The sequence below is a fragment of the Podarcis vaucheri genome (assembly GCF_965113315.1).
Source record: "Podarcis vaucheri genome assembly, chromosome: 1".
Classification (NCBI taxonomy): domain Eukaryota; kingdom Metazoa; phylum Chordata; class Lepidosauria; order Squamata; family Lacertidae; genus Podarcis; species Podarcis vaucheri.
In genome coordinates, this window is record NC_138759.1 from 74183690 (window position 1) to 74199895 (window position 16206).

Sequence of the window (16206 nt, forward strand, 5' to 3'; positions counted from 1 at the left end):
CACACCTACTTTATTAAAACTGATGAACATGCATAAATAAGGTTTTTGTAAAAAGGAAAAAAGTAGTACCTTGTAAAGAAAATTGTAGCTTCAGCATCTGTAGTTTGGGGTTGAAGAGCATCCTGGACATATTTCAAGTCTTGAACTCCAGTAAGTTCTGGTAATCCAGAAGAGAGCATCTATAGAGTGAACAGATATGTTTTAAAAATGGAGAAGATCAATTATTCACTGGTACAGCCAAACCAAACCAAACCAAACCAAACCAAACCAAACCAAACCAAACCAAACCCAAACCAGTACTATATTTTAAAATAGCATTTCCAGATTTTATTACTGCAGTCATTATGACATAAATTTAATCTGCAGTTTCCTGCATTTAACACTACGTAGTTGTCTTTAAGCACAAGAACTATTCACTTGAAAACATCCAAAGGTTACAAGCCCACTTGCACAATTGACTTCCCCTCTCAGAAACAGAACTTCCTCATCCTCTCCTCTCTGCTTCAGCATCCTGCACCCCCTTTTCCAAAATATGCCCTGAAGATTGAGGGACAGGCTGGAACAGAGGCTGCAGGAGGAGAGGAAGCCTCTTGCCTTATTTAGCGAAACCTCCAACAATACAAAAACTATTACCAGTGATAGGAGGTTAAGAAAAAGGTTGGCTCGTTTCCTTATCAAGTTATAAGCCTGGCAGCAGAGATCTACGAACAACTGGAAACGGATGGTAGGTTTTTCACCACCGTTGATAACGTAGGCCATATCTGATGTCAGCACAAAAGGAGCCCGATCCCTTTAGAAAGAAGAGATAAATCAAATACAGATTTTTAAGTACTGAAATTTCATTTTCTAAACTTCTAACTTGAGGGAATTTCACAGGAACTCTGCAAATTGTGCAAAATGGAGAAGGAAGCAACTGCTGTAAGCAAATGGTTCAGAGTGTATCAGTGGCCCACAGCCCCCTTCCCTTCTTTGTATATTTTCATAGGTCGAAATAAGATCAATGTAGCTCTATTTATCAGGTGCAGAGTCTGTATGGCAATCATACATTGTCATATTTAACATTATTTTGGAAGAAAAGTTACAGCTAACAGAGCATACTGCCACAGAAAGCTATCGATCTTTTCAAGACCATTTATTACTATAGCTGTAAAGTTAGCTGTATAGTGAAGAATCAAATTTTACTTTGAAATCATACCTCTTAAAGCTCCCAAACATCTGTGCATGGCCCAAAAACTTTCCAAAATCAATATGGAATGTATGTCCTGTACTTCGAAGCATGATGTTGTCATTGTGCCGGTCACAGATACCTAGGACATAGGTGGCCACGCAACACCCAGCACAAGAATATATGAAGTTTTCAGAAGCCTAGTATAAGGAAAAATAAATGTTAAGTTAGATTCAATCTAATTGACTACTAATTTACTACTTGGAGAATACTCCTGTGGTTTATCATATATAGGTCAAGCGTGGTAGCAGAACTGCCAGTCACTCAAATAGAACATGATTAGGGACTTTTAAGGATTGTATTAAGTTTTGCTTAATTTTTGAGAAGTTAATAGGGTAATATGATCAACTGGAAAAGAGTAAGCACCATCTTGTGCCAGGTGTTGCAAGTAGGTTTTAGCAGTGTTAAGAAGGGTTAGGGGTGAGAAAACCTGAAAAGTTAAAAACGTACTAAGGCACACAGTAAAATGGCTTCTACAAATTAATAGGAAACATGCGCAATTAGGAAGTGTAACGAAAAAATTGCACTAAAATTAGAATAAAAAGTATCAAAGTAATATAGTACAGTGGTACCTCAAGTTAAGAACTTAATTTGTTCTGGAGGTCTGTTCTTAACCTGAAACTGTTCTTAACCTGAAGCACCACTTTAGCTAATGGGGCCTCCTGCTGCTGCTGCGCCGCTGGAACACGATTTCTGTTCTCATCCGGAAGCAAAGTTCTTAACCCGAGGTAATATTTCTGGGTTAGCAGAGTCTGTAACCTGAAGCGTATGTAACAGGTACCACTGTAATAAAGTTACTGTAGATCTTCCTTTTCTTTCCAATATGCAATATTTGCTTTAAAAAACCTGTTACGTACTTCAACAGGAGTTTCTAAACATCACAACAGAATCTGGTTGGTTAGTTGGTTGGCATCCATCTGCCTCGAGAGACAATGGAATGTGCCTCTGGGGGTGAAGTCAAACTGCTGCATCAGCAGCACCAAAGTGACCACCCCAAGGCACAATAGAATAGTTTCCTTTTAAAATAAATAAATGCTAGAATAAATATTTAGCATCTTAGTTTTAAAAATTAAGCTAAGCCTACTAACCATTTTTTCCTCAAGAAAATAAAGTTTGCCTTAAGTAACATCCTTGTCCATCTAGTTCAGACAGAAGCTATTTTCTAGGATCTAAACATTGACGTCATTATCTCTGCTTCTGATGTCAGAGGTTGAAGCTGGACTTTATGTATGCAATATATGTGCCCTCCCACTGAGCTATGCCCTTTTCTCAATAGCAACGATTACTCTACATCTCATAACTTACGTGTACGTGTGTGTGTGTGTGTGTGTGTGTTGTTGTTGTTTAGTCGTTTAGTCGTGTCCGACTCTTCGTGACCCCATGGACCAGAGCACGCCAGGCACTTCTGTCCTCCACTGCCTCCCGCAGTTTGATCAAACTCATGCTAGTAGCTTCAAGAACACCATCCAACCATCTCATTCTCTGTCGTCCCCTTCTCCTTGTGCCCTCCATCTTTCCCAACATCAGGGTCTTTTCCAGGGAGTCCTCTCTTCTCATGAGGTGGCCAAAGTATTGGAGCCTCAGCTTCACGATCTGTCCTTCCAGTGAGCACTCAGGGCTGATTTCCTTCAGAATGGAGAGGTTTGATCTTCTTGCAGTCCATGGGACTCTCAAGAGTCTCCTCCAGCACCATAATTCAAAAGCATCAATTCTTCGGCGATCAGCCTTCTTTATGGTCCAGCTCTCACTTCCATACATCACTACTGGGAAAACCATGGCTTTTACTATACGGACCTTTGTTGGCAAGGTGATGTCTCTGCTTTTTAAGATGTTGTCTAGGTTTGCCATCGCCTTTCTCCCAAGGAGCAGGCGTCTTTTAATTTCGTAACTGCTGTCATCATCTGCAGTGATCATGGAGCCCAAGAAAGTAAAATCTCTCACTGCCTCCATTTCTTCCCCATCTATTTGCCAGGAGGTGATGGGCCCAGTGGCCATGATCTTCGTTTTTTTGATGTTGAGCTTCAGACCATATTTTGCGCTCTCCTCTTTCACCCTCATTAAAAGGTTCTTTAATTCCTCTTCACTTTCTGCCATCAAGGTTGTGTCATCTGCATATCTGAGGTTGTTGATATTTCTTCCGGCAATCTTAATTCCGGCTTGGGATTCATCCAGCCCAGCCTTTCGCATGATGAATTCTGCATATAAGTTAAATAAGCAGGGAGACAATATACAGCCTTGCCGTACTCCTTTCCCAATTTGGAACCAATCAGTTGTTCCATATCCAGTTCTAACTGTAGCTTCTTGTCCCACATAGAGATTTCTCGGGAGACAGATGAGGTGATCAGGCACTCCCATTTCTTTAAGAACTTGCCATAGTTTGCTGTGGTCAACACAGTCAAAGGCTTTTGCATAGTCAATGAAGCAGAAGTAGATGTCTTTCTGGAACTCTCTGGCTTTCTCCATAATCCAGCGCATGTTTGCAATTTGGTCTCTGGTTCCTCTGCCTCTTCTAAATCCAGCTTGCACTTCTGGGAGTTCTCGGTCCACATACTGCTTGAGCCTTCCTTGTAGAATTTTAAGCATAACCTTGCTAGCATGTGAAATGAGTGAAATTGTGCGGTAGTTGGAGCATTCTTGTGTGTGTGTACCTTCATCCAAACATCACAGGGCAGTTTACATTATCATAATCAGTTCATGTTCTGAAGCCATATTTACTTATAGCCTCCCGCTCACTGAATGGGTTACATAAAATATACTTTAAAACAATGTAAAGCTTATGAAAAACATAAAGCCATCTGACTATCCACTGCAAGAAGCAGGTTGCTGAACTAGATAAACTTCTGACTGACACAGTAGGGCTCTTCTAAGGAAAGAGGGAAGCAGGACTCAGACAGTAATCCTTGGTGTGCAAAGGAAAAGTCAGGGGGCAGGGAGGAGGAGAGGTGGCCTGGCTCCATGTCTGTTTCCCTGGCACCTGTTCTTTCCTCATGAATTTCAATCAGTTGCATATTCAAGTTACCTTTTCATATTCTTCTTCTGTAGGGTTGTATTTTCTTAGCCATTCTGCAAGGGGCTTATCTTTGAAGGACCCTGTCACTCCATACTCTACTTGAATTTTCCTAAGTGTATCTGAAGCTGGAACAAGCTCCACCAAACCTTAAATCCAATAAGCAAAAAAAATATTTACTGTCAGGCATACAGGATTTGTACTCTATTTCTAGAATGGGTTTAATTAAGTCTTAACTTCAAACATTTTAAAGAAATACTTCTGTGAATCCAAAGGGTTTGCTGACAAATAATGTTGCGTGACATGAAATATTTGTACCCGTGCTCATTCAAACTGAACTTTAAATCAAACCAATACTTTATAGATAACCAAAAAGACATTAACAGTTTTAGACTTAGAAGCTGCTAGCAGCAGAATCCTTACAATTTTTAGCTCTCCTCTCCAATCATATATTTGAGATTTCTTCATATGGGATAGAATTTCCTTTACATCCATGTTAACACTTTATCAAACTGATTTCAGACACAGCTGAAACTGCAGATAGCTCAGTCTATGTCATCCCCCAAAGATGCTACTACTACACTTGCAAGGTGCTCCTCTAGCTTGCTCTGCAAATGCAGACATACTTTTGAGGCACAGGCTTTAGAGCAATCATGCTAAAGCCGTGTTCCCACTGGGAACAGACACGAAAAGCAGACCAAAATCTAGATGGCATGGAAGGCATTATGCTCTGGGAACTACAAACGGTGTGCACCTCTATCTTTGCCAGTTGAAAGGCACTTGAAGATAACCATCCGCAGGTCCAGTCCTTCCTGTAACCAGATCTTGTCCATAATTTTTATCATTTGCAGCGCCAACATGTCTTGACGCAGATCCTCTCCAACCTAGAACAAAAGTAAGGATGCAAATAGAGAGAATGACTTTCAACAGGACATGTGTCATAAGCTGGGGTGTGCATAGTCAACTACGTTTCTACACAAGACCAGAAATGGATGTTTGGCTAGAAAATTCAGTACTTCTTATTTGAAGATGAATGGGCAAGGCCTGGAAAAACCTCAGAAAACAGCATTCTGTGCTCAGGGCTTCGTTGCCATCTATATCTCCTTCAGAGGCATACCTAGGGTCCCTTGGCAAGTAGCTGTATTGGTGCCCCCCACCCAATTACTTTACTGCAATAACCATACATGCCATAGGTATGTATCATAAAGCTAACTAGTTTTAAAAGATTTATCAAATTTATGTTACCACAAAAATATGTCTGTCAAACACATGCTGAAAAACTGTACCTTAAACATGACATTAATTTCTTCTCCCAAGGGATCTGCATTCACCAGAGCAAGTTTAAGAGGTACTGCATTAGAACTGAAGTAGGAACATGCCTGCAAAATACAATTTACATTAATTACTGCAACAGCAGACTAACTAGCAATACAAAGGCAACCAAAGAGCTCCAACTATCCTTACAAGAAAATATTATAATTAATTTTGCTAAACTAGCAAATAAGGGAACCACAAAGGATACAGAAGCCCAACTTAAAAGCAGTATTTTTTTTGTTATTTCTCATGGCCATATTGATGAAGTGAGGATGACAGATTTACAGAGATGTGAAATGTATCATCTAACCCTAGTGCCTCATTATAAAAATAGCAAAGTATGTTCCAACAGTATTATAAAGCTTTTTAAATAAAAAATCTGCTTGCATTTACTATACATATTTATCTATATTGTTCATTCTCCCTCCTTTTATTGTTACTTATTTTGTATCTTATTAGCAATATATCTTTTTTTATTAAAAAAAAAAAGCTTTACCCTGCGCTCATGAATGCATGGGGGGGGACTTGCAAAGGAGTATGGCTTCAACAACTTCCTGTTTCTTCCTACAGCTGTGCACCTACGCAAATTTATTTCACAGTTTAGTACAATGGTACCTCGGTACAGTCGTACCTTGGAAGTTGAACGCCTTGCGAGACAAACATTTTGGTTCCCCAACGCTGCAAACCTGGAAGTTATTGTTCCGGTTTGCGAACGTTCTTTGGAACCTGAACATCCATTGCAGCTTCTGGTTGGCCGCAGGAGCTTCCTGTCTTGGAAGCCGCGCCTTGGTTCCCGAACGTTTTGAAAGTCAGACTTCCAGAATGGATTCGGTTCGATTTCCAAGGTATGACTGTATTTGTCTACAAATTTCACAAAGCACTGAAGTCAAGATGAGATTATGCAAACACTATGCATATTTCTAATTATGGTGGTCTTATTTTCTTTAGCACTTTCAAAATCTGTGCCGAAAATTCCCATACAGAGAATTTTAGGTTCTGTCTTCTGGTTATTACTGGAACTTCTATATACAGAGGGAACATGATTCCAAGTGCCATATCCTAGGGAGATAAAGGGAGGAGTGCTTGACTTCATGCCATTCTGTGAACTTCCCAGAGGGACTTGTCTGGCTAATATTAGAAACTGGGCTGATTGACCTTTCGTCTCATCCAACAATGGTTTTAATCATTTACAGTTTCAAGTCATTTGCCCTATGCCCGCCAAACAGTTTTGCTCTTTCCTGCTGGTTATTCTTGCATGTATTACTAAATGTGAGTACATACATATTATACTGGATTAGAAATCTAGACACACACCATACCTTGACATTCAGTTCTTTAGCTACAAGGCTGGGACTGAGAGGCAAACGGCATTTGTTTTTTAAGAAAATGGACTGAACACGCTCCATTCCGCTTTGTAAGACAATCTGTTAATGAACAGTACAAGGTTAAAATTTACCTGGATTAAGAAGTGATTTTAATTAGCAATACACATACAAATATATATTCCTAATGTAACAAACCTGTCTGGAAGATCCACTTGCTTGTTTTACTTTTTCGGCTACGGTTCCCAGAATCTGTACCAATTTTGTTTGCTTTTCCAGCTCTTCTCTCAATCCTTTGCCACAGACTGAAAGGAAGGCACCAAGGATATGCTCATACCTTACACCATGTTTGATATCATGCAAGGCATCTTTCAGTAACCTGAAATATTACATATTAGATTAGTTTTCTTCACAAACTGCACACACGCACACCCTCCGTAGGCTACTAAATTTTCTGCTGCAGTAACTAGATTATAAAGTGCCACAGAACACAGTATTAGTTGACACATACAACACAAGCAATGCAAGAAAAGGTGTGAAGGGAGAGAGGCTACAATCCTAAATACAAGGAAGTAAGCTCCAGTGTAGGCAGTGGGAATCACACCAGAGTAAACATGCCATGGATTGGGCAAGGAAATGAGAATTAAAAGTTAAGATGCTCTCTCTAGTACTGCAGAAAAGGGTTCTCAGCTTCCACAGAAGACTCCTATCAATGACTTTTAGAGAAAGTGTTGTTATAGATTAACTACTTTTCATCTCTGGGTTCAGGGCCATGCTACTTCCACTACATTTGCAGTGGAACATTACATTTGAGGTTAAATTGGTGTTATCGTTTTGTTACCCTTTGTACCTGGGTTTTCATTATGAAGCATTATCTTGCTTAGGATACAGAATGATGAACTAACTGCACTAGTATGAGAAAGGCTGATGTAAAATGTGGTACTTTACACTATAAGTTAGCCTGCTGGAAAAGAAAGCAGCAGCCCAGGGCATCATAAAGTAAGTACACTCCTGGTTTTTCAGAACACGTAATTAAAAATATTTCCAGTGGTGGCAGCAGGTCTTTTTCTACGCTATAATGAACTGTGATCTATAATAATAATATCCTTTATATTCTCAGACTAACTAAAGTCTGGGAATATAAAATCTTAGAACAAAAATCTGATAACAAAAAGAATGTAGATATTCTTACCAATATAAATAGTGTGCTATTCGAATATTTCCTAATGCTCGGGCCAAAAGGAATCTGACTAGAGCGTTGTCCAGATAGGTTTCAAATTTTAGTGCCTAAATATATAAGAGAGATCAAGTTTTAACCAACATAGTTATTAAAGCAGCTGTCTATTTGAGGGGCTACAGTGAACTAGTATAAAATATAGTTGTAATACTCAATGAACACAACTGTAGGTGGCTTACTACAACCAGACACATGTAGTTTTACAGGTATTTTAAGGGGGAAACTATTCCCATAACCATATTCCTGGTATGTAAAGCTATTCAGCACAGATTAAATTACTATCCATTCAGAAAACATGTACTTATTTAGAATATCTGCCCTTTTGTTTGACACCTCCCATAACAATGAAAAATAGAACTTACAAAACACGAATTTTAAGTATAAATCAAAATTTATACTGGCTTATAAGCAAATGGGCAATCAACAACTAGCATACGCAATAAAAACTGTGATCAGCAACAATTAACCACTTTTAATTATATGATGGGCCTAAGCAAATTAAAAAGGCACCAGGAAAGCTTCCCTTGACATTTCACATGTCGGGTGTCACAGATGGAAAAGGCTTCTCTTCAGTCACTGCCTGCCTAATTTCAGAAGCTGTGGGGAGGAGGCACTGAAAATGGTCTCAAATGATCTTAGCATTTGGGCAGGCTCACTATCATCATTTTAGATAGGAACCAAAGAACTGAGTTCCATTGCAGCCTTGGAAATATTTCTCCAGTATTGTATGCACACAGCCTTGCCTGGCATTAATCCTTCAGTATTCCCTTCTCTCTGGCCCTTGCCAAGAAGGAAGGAGGGTGTCTATATTAAAGGGGTAGCAAAAGCAACCAGGAATGCATGAAAATGGTTAGGAAAAAAAGGAGGGATGTCCAGTTTGTCTTTTAAAAGCTACTGCCAATCACACCAGGTAAATTACAAACCATAGTTTGACTTTATTGGACTAAATAACACTGTATCTAAAGGCTATACTTTCAGAACGTCAAAATGATCCATATTTTTGTGTGTGCAATTAGTAAATGCCAAGTTGCCTGCCCCCTCGCTTTCAAGATATTTAAATGTGTCATTCATCTCACCTGCACAAACTGGGGAAGAAAGTCAGCAAGTTCATCATCACTAATTGCTTCAATCCACTGCACAGCTCTTGTTCTTACTTCCTGATCTGCAAAGCTACAAAGCATAACATCTGTAACAAACAGCGTTTCGTTTAACTTTGACAAGAGCATACTTCCCTGGTGGTTTTTGGAATAAATAATTATTTTTATTAATGAAGAATCTAAACCAGTTCTCGGTATATATAAAATGTGCTATAATCTGCAAGGGAACAAAGAAAATTGTCTTGAGAATTTGCAGCCTCACCTCCTTATGGGGACTGTTGAAATGTTTCTCAGAATGCACTGTCATTCTGTGACTCTCTAAATCAGTACATACAGTATAACACAACAGGAAAGACACTTGATTGTACCAATAAGGGATATTCCTAATTGTGAATCTGCCTGCAAAACTATGTAACATTCTTCCAATGTCAACATTAACACTGTAATGTTCTGCTGAGGTGACTACCATGTTTCAACCCACTTATGTACTGGCACAGCACCACTGTAATCAGGCTACAAGCCTACTAAAAAAAATAGCAATTTATAAACCCTAAGCCTTGCAAGATGCACATTTAATCATCTGCAGTCTCCAAGGACACATTTGTGTGGCTGCAAACAGTAAGTTAATGAATTATGAATGTGACTTGTACTTCTCACTTGAAGAAGAGAATAGCACAACATAGTTCAGAACTTGTTACTTACTTGGAGTCCAGCAATTCTAATGCAGTCAGAGGAGGTAAGGGAGGCCACTGCTGAAGCAGCAAATATATTTCAGACAGATTTGTCATATCCCAGTTTGGTGCACTGGCCAATATCTTTGGAAGGCTGCTTGCCTCTGTATGGCAATAATGTCTCTTCTCCCACAAAAATGCTTTATCCTTTCTAGACAATCTACAGAAAGAAAGAAAGAAAGAAAGAAAGAAAGAAAGAAAGAAAGACAAAACGGTTTATTAGTTCATGACAATATATTTATGGTTATCACAGCGGTCATTAATGCATGGCCCTTGGGAAGAAAACAGGCGCAAAGTTTAGGACATGCAGAACACAATACAGTGGTACCTCTGGTTACGTCCGCTTCATGTAACGTTCTTTCAGGTTACATCCCGTGGTGACCCAGAAGTACCGGAAAGGGTTACTTCTGGGTTTTGCCGCTCACGCATGCACAGATATGCAAAATGACGTCAAGCGCATGCACAGAAACAGCAAATCGTGACCCGCCCGTGCGCAGACACACCTCTGTGGGTTGCGCTCTTTTCATGTTGCGAATGGGCCTCTGGAACGGATCCCGTTCGCAACCAGAGGTACCACTGTATTATACTCTACTGTTGCAAAAGGCCCAAGCAGGAAAAAGGCTGCTACAGTCAGAATTGTAAAGCAAGGCTTTTGAGTTGAATTCATGCTAGGAGACTTTAGTGCTGACGCACCATTGCTTTCCACACTCTGCCACAAATGAAATTAAAATGGTTGCTCCATATACCGCTAAAAAGTACTGTATTCCCCATAAAAAGTCAGCAAGTAAACCTTATTATATCCCTATGTTTAGTCAGAGATAAGATCCACTGCAGCAGAGGTTCCATTTTTTCCAGTCCCTGGCAACACTTTTGACTCCAAAGGCCGTATCATTACTAGGATCTGCCTCACGGGTCAAATTTGACAATCACCTGATGTCACAAATGAAGTCAGGGGATTTGCTGCTTTGAAGTCCCAAACTCAAAGGAGAAAAGTCTTGAAATGAATGGGGGGGGGGCCACCCAGACCAGGAACACACACACACCCCAACAGGATTGCCATCCTTTGCACCCTACTCTGTGAAGCATTTCAAAGGCTCCCAACAGACCTTTGGAAACTGCTTAAGTGGGCTTTGCCCAAGCCCTGGCCTTGACATTGGGGGTAGGGTGGGTTTCAGTCCTGGGCTGAGATTTTAAGGTTTTTATGTAGTCCAGAAAGGCCAAAATTGTCAATTTTTTGAAATTTCAAACGCTCATAATTCAAAAACAGGGTGAGATAAAAAATTAAAACTGAGATCAGGTAGCTTCTCTTATATTACTTTTAGGTAACTGAAAATGAAAGCAATATGAAATTGTAAGGTAAAAGTCCCTGGATCATTTGACATGGAATGACCCTTCTATTATTCTGAGGTACTAAAAGTCAACAGGTTCTGCAGACTCAAAAATATTAAAAGGAGGAGCTTTAGGGAGGCACTAACACTATCTCCCAGCTTTTTGCCACTTACCATATTTTTCGCTCTATAAGACGCACCAGACCATTAAACGCACCTAGTTTTTGGAGGAGGAAAACAGGGGAAAAAATATTCTGAATCCCAGAAGCCAGAACAGCAAGAGGGATCACTGCACAGTGAAATCAGCAATCCCTCTTGCTGTTCTGGCTTCTGGGATAGCTGTGCAGCCTGCATTCGCTCCATTAAGACGCACACACATTTCCCCTTACTTTTTAGGAGGGAAAAAGTGAGTCTTATAGAGCAAATAATACGGTATTTCATGCAAACAGGACGATAAAAAGACAAGATTTCCCCAGATCACCAAAAATCCAGTCAAAATACAAGCTGTATAAAAAACAAAAAAGCAGGGATGATTGCCAGCTATGGCAATGTACAGATGGGCAGCATGCTTTATGGTATTCTGATGAGTATTTTCTGTAAAGAATGTCAGGTTTCAAGTTGTCTCGCACACAAAAGAAGAAAGTTTTAGACGTGAGATTCAAATGTGTGTAAATACAGTATTGTTCTGCATCTACATTGACATGAAGATAATTTTGTCAGGACTTGTAAACTGGAAGACAGAGAAACTCAACATCCTAATAAAGTGCAACATTTTGATCATGTATATTAAATTAAAAGGTGACTGTAGGATAATTATATAGAAAGGCAAACCACTACTCTTAATATTAAGGATAATCAAAGTGAAGTCCTTCATGTATTGTGGATTAAAACTCCCATAATCTCTGAATATTGGCCGTACTAACTGAAGCTCATGAGATATGAAGTCCAAAACATTTGGAGGGCACCATGATGACTAACCACGCTTAACGCAATGCAACATACCCAAGTGTACCCTCCTTGGAAAGAATGGAAAGAAGACGCTCTCTTGAATCTTTTCCCAATGTTTCTATGGAATGACATGTGGTACTGTTTGCAGCTTGAGGAATTTTGTATACAATATCAAATGATAAGGAAGGGAAATCAATCTGAAAAATTTAAAAAGTAAACTTATTATTGACGCAAACTATGACATGGCAACTCAGAGAACTTCTTCTACATCCTAATTATGACCTCATTTCCAGCACCCACTTTTTGTCCTCTTTCCCCTCACAATAAAGTAACAAAACATCAAAGCCACAGACCATAAATATGAAAAGGAACATTTAGTGTGAAGTGTTCTCACAAATAATACATATAGTATATAATAATAAAGTTTCCATATGACGTTTGTCATTGCAAAACGTGACTTACAATATATAAACAAATATATACATTAAAATTGGCATGGGGGGGAATCTCAAAGACAAACTATTTTTAAAACACTGGATTAAAATGCCCCACCCACTCAAGGACACCACAGATAATTAAGAGCCAAAGGCCTGGTAAAAAGAAATGCCTAGTGCCTAAATCTATGTAATGATGGCACCTCCCTGAGGAGAGCATTCAACAAGTGACAGCCACTACTGAATTATCCTATTCTCATATTGCCACCCTCCAGACCTCCCAAGGAGGGAGACCATGAAAAAAGGCCTCAGATGATGACGGCAGGGTCTGGATCAGTTTATATGGGAAGAGGCAATCCTTGAGGTATTGTGGTCCTGAGCTGTATAAGGCTCTGTAGGCCAAAACCAGCACTTTGAATTAGGCCTGGAAACTAATTGGCAGCCGGTGCAGTCAGGCCAGGATTGGTGTTATGTGCCCAGACTATTAAAAATAGCTTTACTGTGATGTGCAAAGCGGACCTTAGAATGCAAAATCGACCAAATGAAGCTACAAGTAGAGAAGCCCATTTTAAAATGTTCCCTAGAAGTTATTACAAGTAACTGAAGTACTAAGAAGAGAGGTTCTAACTTTCTGTTAATTTTTTTTAGTTTTTGTTTTTACATAGGGGCACATTCAAAAGTATTATGGCTGCCAGCAGTTTGAAGTACTACAGTCTGCCTCTACTACACCATCTCATTACATTGTATGTATAGGCCAGACATTATGCATCACACTTTTGGATGCAAAGGTCCATACTCAAGTACAAGGATCTATGTATATTTTTGCAGTTACAGCATACTGAGAATGTGATCCGTGCAATCATTTCCTAGCATGCTTATCAGGATGATAAACTGCATTAAACACTCACCCTTGCACACACAAAAGGATTGTGTGTATAAGAACTTGTAATGTGCAAATCCCTCAGACAGAGACCTTTAAGTCTAAACCCTCACAGGTAAGCTATGTCACAGAAGTTTTCATATTTCTTCATCACTCTGCAGTTATTTTACTCTTTTATATGTGCATGGACTGCACAGCCATATACAAAAAGGCTAAAGCAGAAAAAGGGCAGATATATCCTCTCAAGGTTTTGCAAAATGAGTCCAAGTAATGACGAGATACAGCACTCAAATTTTCATTGTGGATTAAAGAACATGAGATTGTGAAGGGATCATTTATTACTACTCAAATAAATCAGCATAGGGTATAAAAGCTTTTAAAAGCAATTAAGAGGGAACTAGCATTACCTGCAATACTATTCTTTCCATTAAATTTCCTTTCTTATGGACCGCTCCAGGGACAAGGTTTGTGGGAGGTGTCCAAAGGTGTAAAAGTTTTGTTCCACAAGTCAACATTCTACAGACACAAAACCAAGAATTTAGTGCTCTGTGCAGAGAAAGAACTATCAGTTACAAAATGATAGCAGTTGGAATGCGAGGACAGAAATCAAATAAGGAGCCAACTTAAGCAGTTATTACTAGGAAGAAAAAACAAGTTTTGTTCATAGAATCATCCAAGACCTGATTCATATACTTCAGCATCATCAGGCTTATAAAGATAATTTCCCATATGCTTATAAAGATAATTTTCAGAAGTCTTGAGCACTGTGGACCTCTGGTTTGAAATCTTTAGTAGCCTATTAGATCAAAATTCATGACCTCTGAAAGCAAAACACGAGGCATGAAAAGTCTGACAAGGATGGAAGCACCAAAAAGGAGCCTTATCATCCCTCTTATGGCACTGCCTTCTTTTTATCCATCTCTATGAGAATGTCACCTAATGAATTGTCATTTCCCACAAGCTCCCTGCCATCAAAAGAAATCTGTTGCTAAGATCAGTCTAGTTGGGATCAGTTTCCTCACACAATGCGTCTTGCTACTATTTCCGCTGCCATAGCATGAGACACAAATGGGCTGTGTCCACAGATGCATCTGCCACAAACACAGCAACCTTAAAGAAGTTGAAAGATGTTTTATGAAGGCAATCTACATCTTAGAGTGGAATTGTTGAGGATGTCGCCCATCCGTCGGGACAGCTACCCTAGAGAAGAACACAGTCATGCAGGATGCTCACAGTGACAATGCTGCTGCCTCATGCACACATTCAAGAGTAAAACTGAATTAATTCAGGAGGGATAATTAAAGAAAGGAATTGAAGGCTGAACCCAGGTAAGAAAATTACAATTAATAAGTAAGGAAGCCCCCAACTTGAGGTTAAGGCAATAGATAGGCAACTGTACAATTTGGTGACAAAGGAAAGAATTGGAAGGGAGAGAGAGAAGAATCAACTGTATAATTAATGGAAAAACAAAGAAAGACAGACACTGAGGGGGAAATGGCTCAGAATGAAAGACACAAATGCTGAGGAAGAGTCCTCAGGGGGTGGCGTGGGGAGGGACAACAACAGAGAATCACTCACTACACTTAGAATATCACAGATTGCACACACAATGAGCCAGAAAAGACTGGGGCAGAAGAGCACCAGCAAAATCAGGTCTGCTTCAAGCAAGGCTAGAAAAACAAACTGCCACTCCAAGACAGGAGTAATCTACAGGTTATTTTGAAGTGGTAATGTTTTTTCCTGCCTTCTAGCAAGTGGAGGATGACAACCAACTTGACTGTGTTCTAATGCCCACTTGAAAAAAGGCTGTACCTGCAGTATTCCTTAAGTTCACTCTGCGGTTGCTAACATGTAGTACCAAAAACATCTGGAGGGCCCCAACACCTATTAACCTTAGCCACCATGGCCAGTGGTCAAGGATGATGGGAACTGCTTTCCAACTACATTTGGTTGGACAATGTACTGGGAACCTAGAGAATTTCGTACAAGTAGTGGAATTTCTAGGGTGATAAAACCTTAATAGCTGAAATCTTATGAATCAGGGATTTAATCAGTCCATATGCAGGACTGCAATCAATACCACTCAGTATTCAAAAGTATCACAATCCTTAACATGGAGCCAGCCTATCACTTCACCCCTCCAAAGAATAAACGTATTTAAAATATATTATTCAAAATAGGAGGTGACCGTTATCTAGAGCCCATCCCACCTATATAATGCACTTCTCTTTCCATTTTCTTAGGTTCAACTCTATTTTCTTTGGATTAAAATTGGTAACCTCTCTCTAACAAAACTATACTATTTGCCACAGAAGACATTTTGAATACTCACCGCCTAAAATCAAAAAGAGGTAAGGAAACTTGACCCAACATTTCAGGGCCTTTTCTCTGTTTATTGGAATCTGGTGAACTACCACCATTTTGATTTAATATTCCAAAGAGGGTAAGGCATAAGATGGATTCTAATGGCAACTGAGAGATCTGTATAGGAAAAATTATTCTGTAAAACAAGGAAATAGAATCGTTAGGAATTACTGACTACTATGCTTTAAAAATATATCATATGTTCAAGAAGATCAATACGTAGTTCCCCCATTGCTAAAACAGTGCTTTATTCTCCATTGCCAACTAAATGTAGACAATTGCACTATTGCAAATCTCACTAACCCTCACCATACTTCAA

The 16206-nt window shown here is 39.4% G+C and overlaps 1 protein-coding gene across 2 annotated transcripts in view; it reads right to left on the reverse strand.

The window, feature by feature from the left end:
• Positions 1-16206, reverse strand: part of PIK3C2A (phosphatidylinositol-4-phosphate 3-kinase catalytic subunit type 2 alpha) — a 50027-nt gene that overhangs the window by 10510 nt on the left and 23311 nt on the right. For both annotated transcript variants that reach the window (XM_082192824.1, XM_082192823.1), the window contains exons 13-26: positions 15856-16023; positions 13931-14039; positions 12264-12406; positions 9905-10093; positions 9182-9275; positions 8061-8155; positions 7067-7247; positions 6866-6970; positions 5519-5611; positions 4987-5116; positions 4245-4381; positions 1196-1365; positions 634-790; positions 70-179 (exon numbers count right to left, since the gene is read on the reverse strand). In XM_082192824.1, coding sequence (XP_082048950.1) covers positions 70-179; positions 634-790; positions 1196-1365; positions 4245-4381; positions 4987-5116; positions 5519-5611; positions 6866-6970; positions 7067-7247; positions 8061-8155; positions 9182-9275; positions 9905-10093; positions 12264-12406; positions 13931-14039; positions 15856-16023 — 1881 coding nt within the window. The remainder of the gene's footprint in view (positions 1-69; positions 180-633; positions 791-1195; positions 1366-4244; positions 4382-4986; positions 5117-5518; positions 5612-6865; positions 6971-7066; positions 7248-8060; positions 8156-9181; positions 9276-9904; positions 10094-12263; positions 12407-13930; positions 14040-15855; positions 16024-16206) is intronic.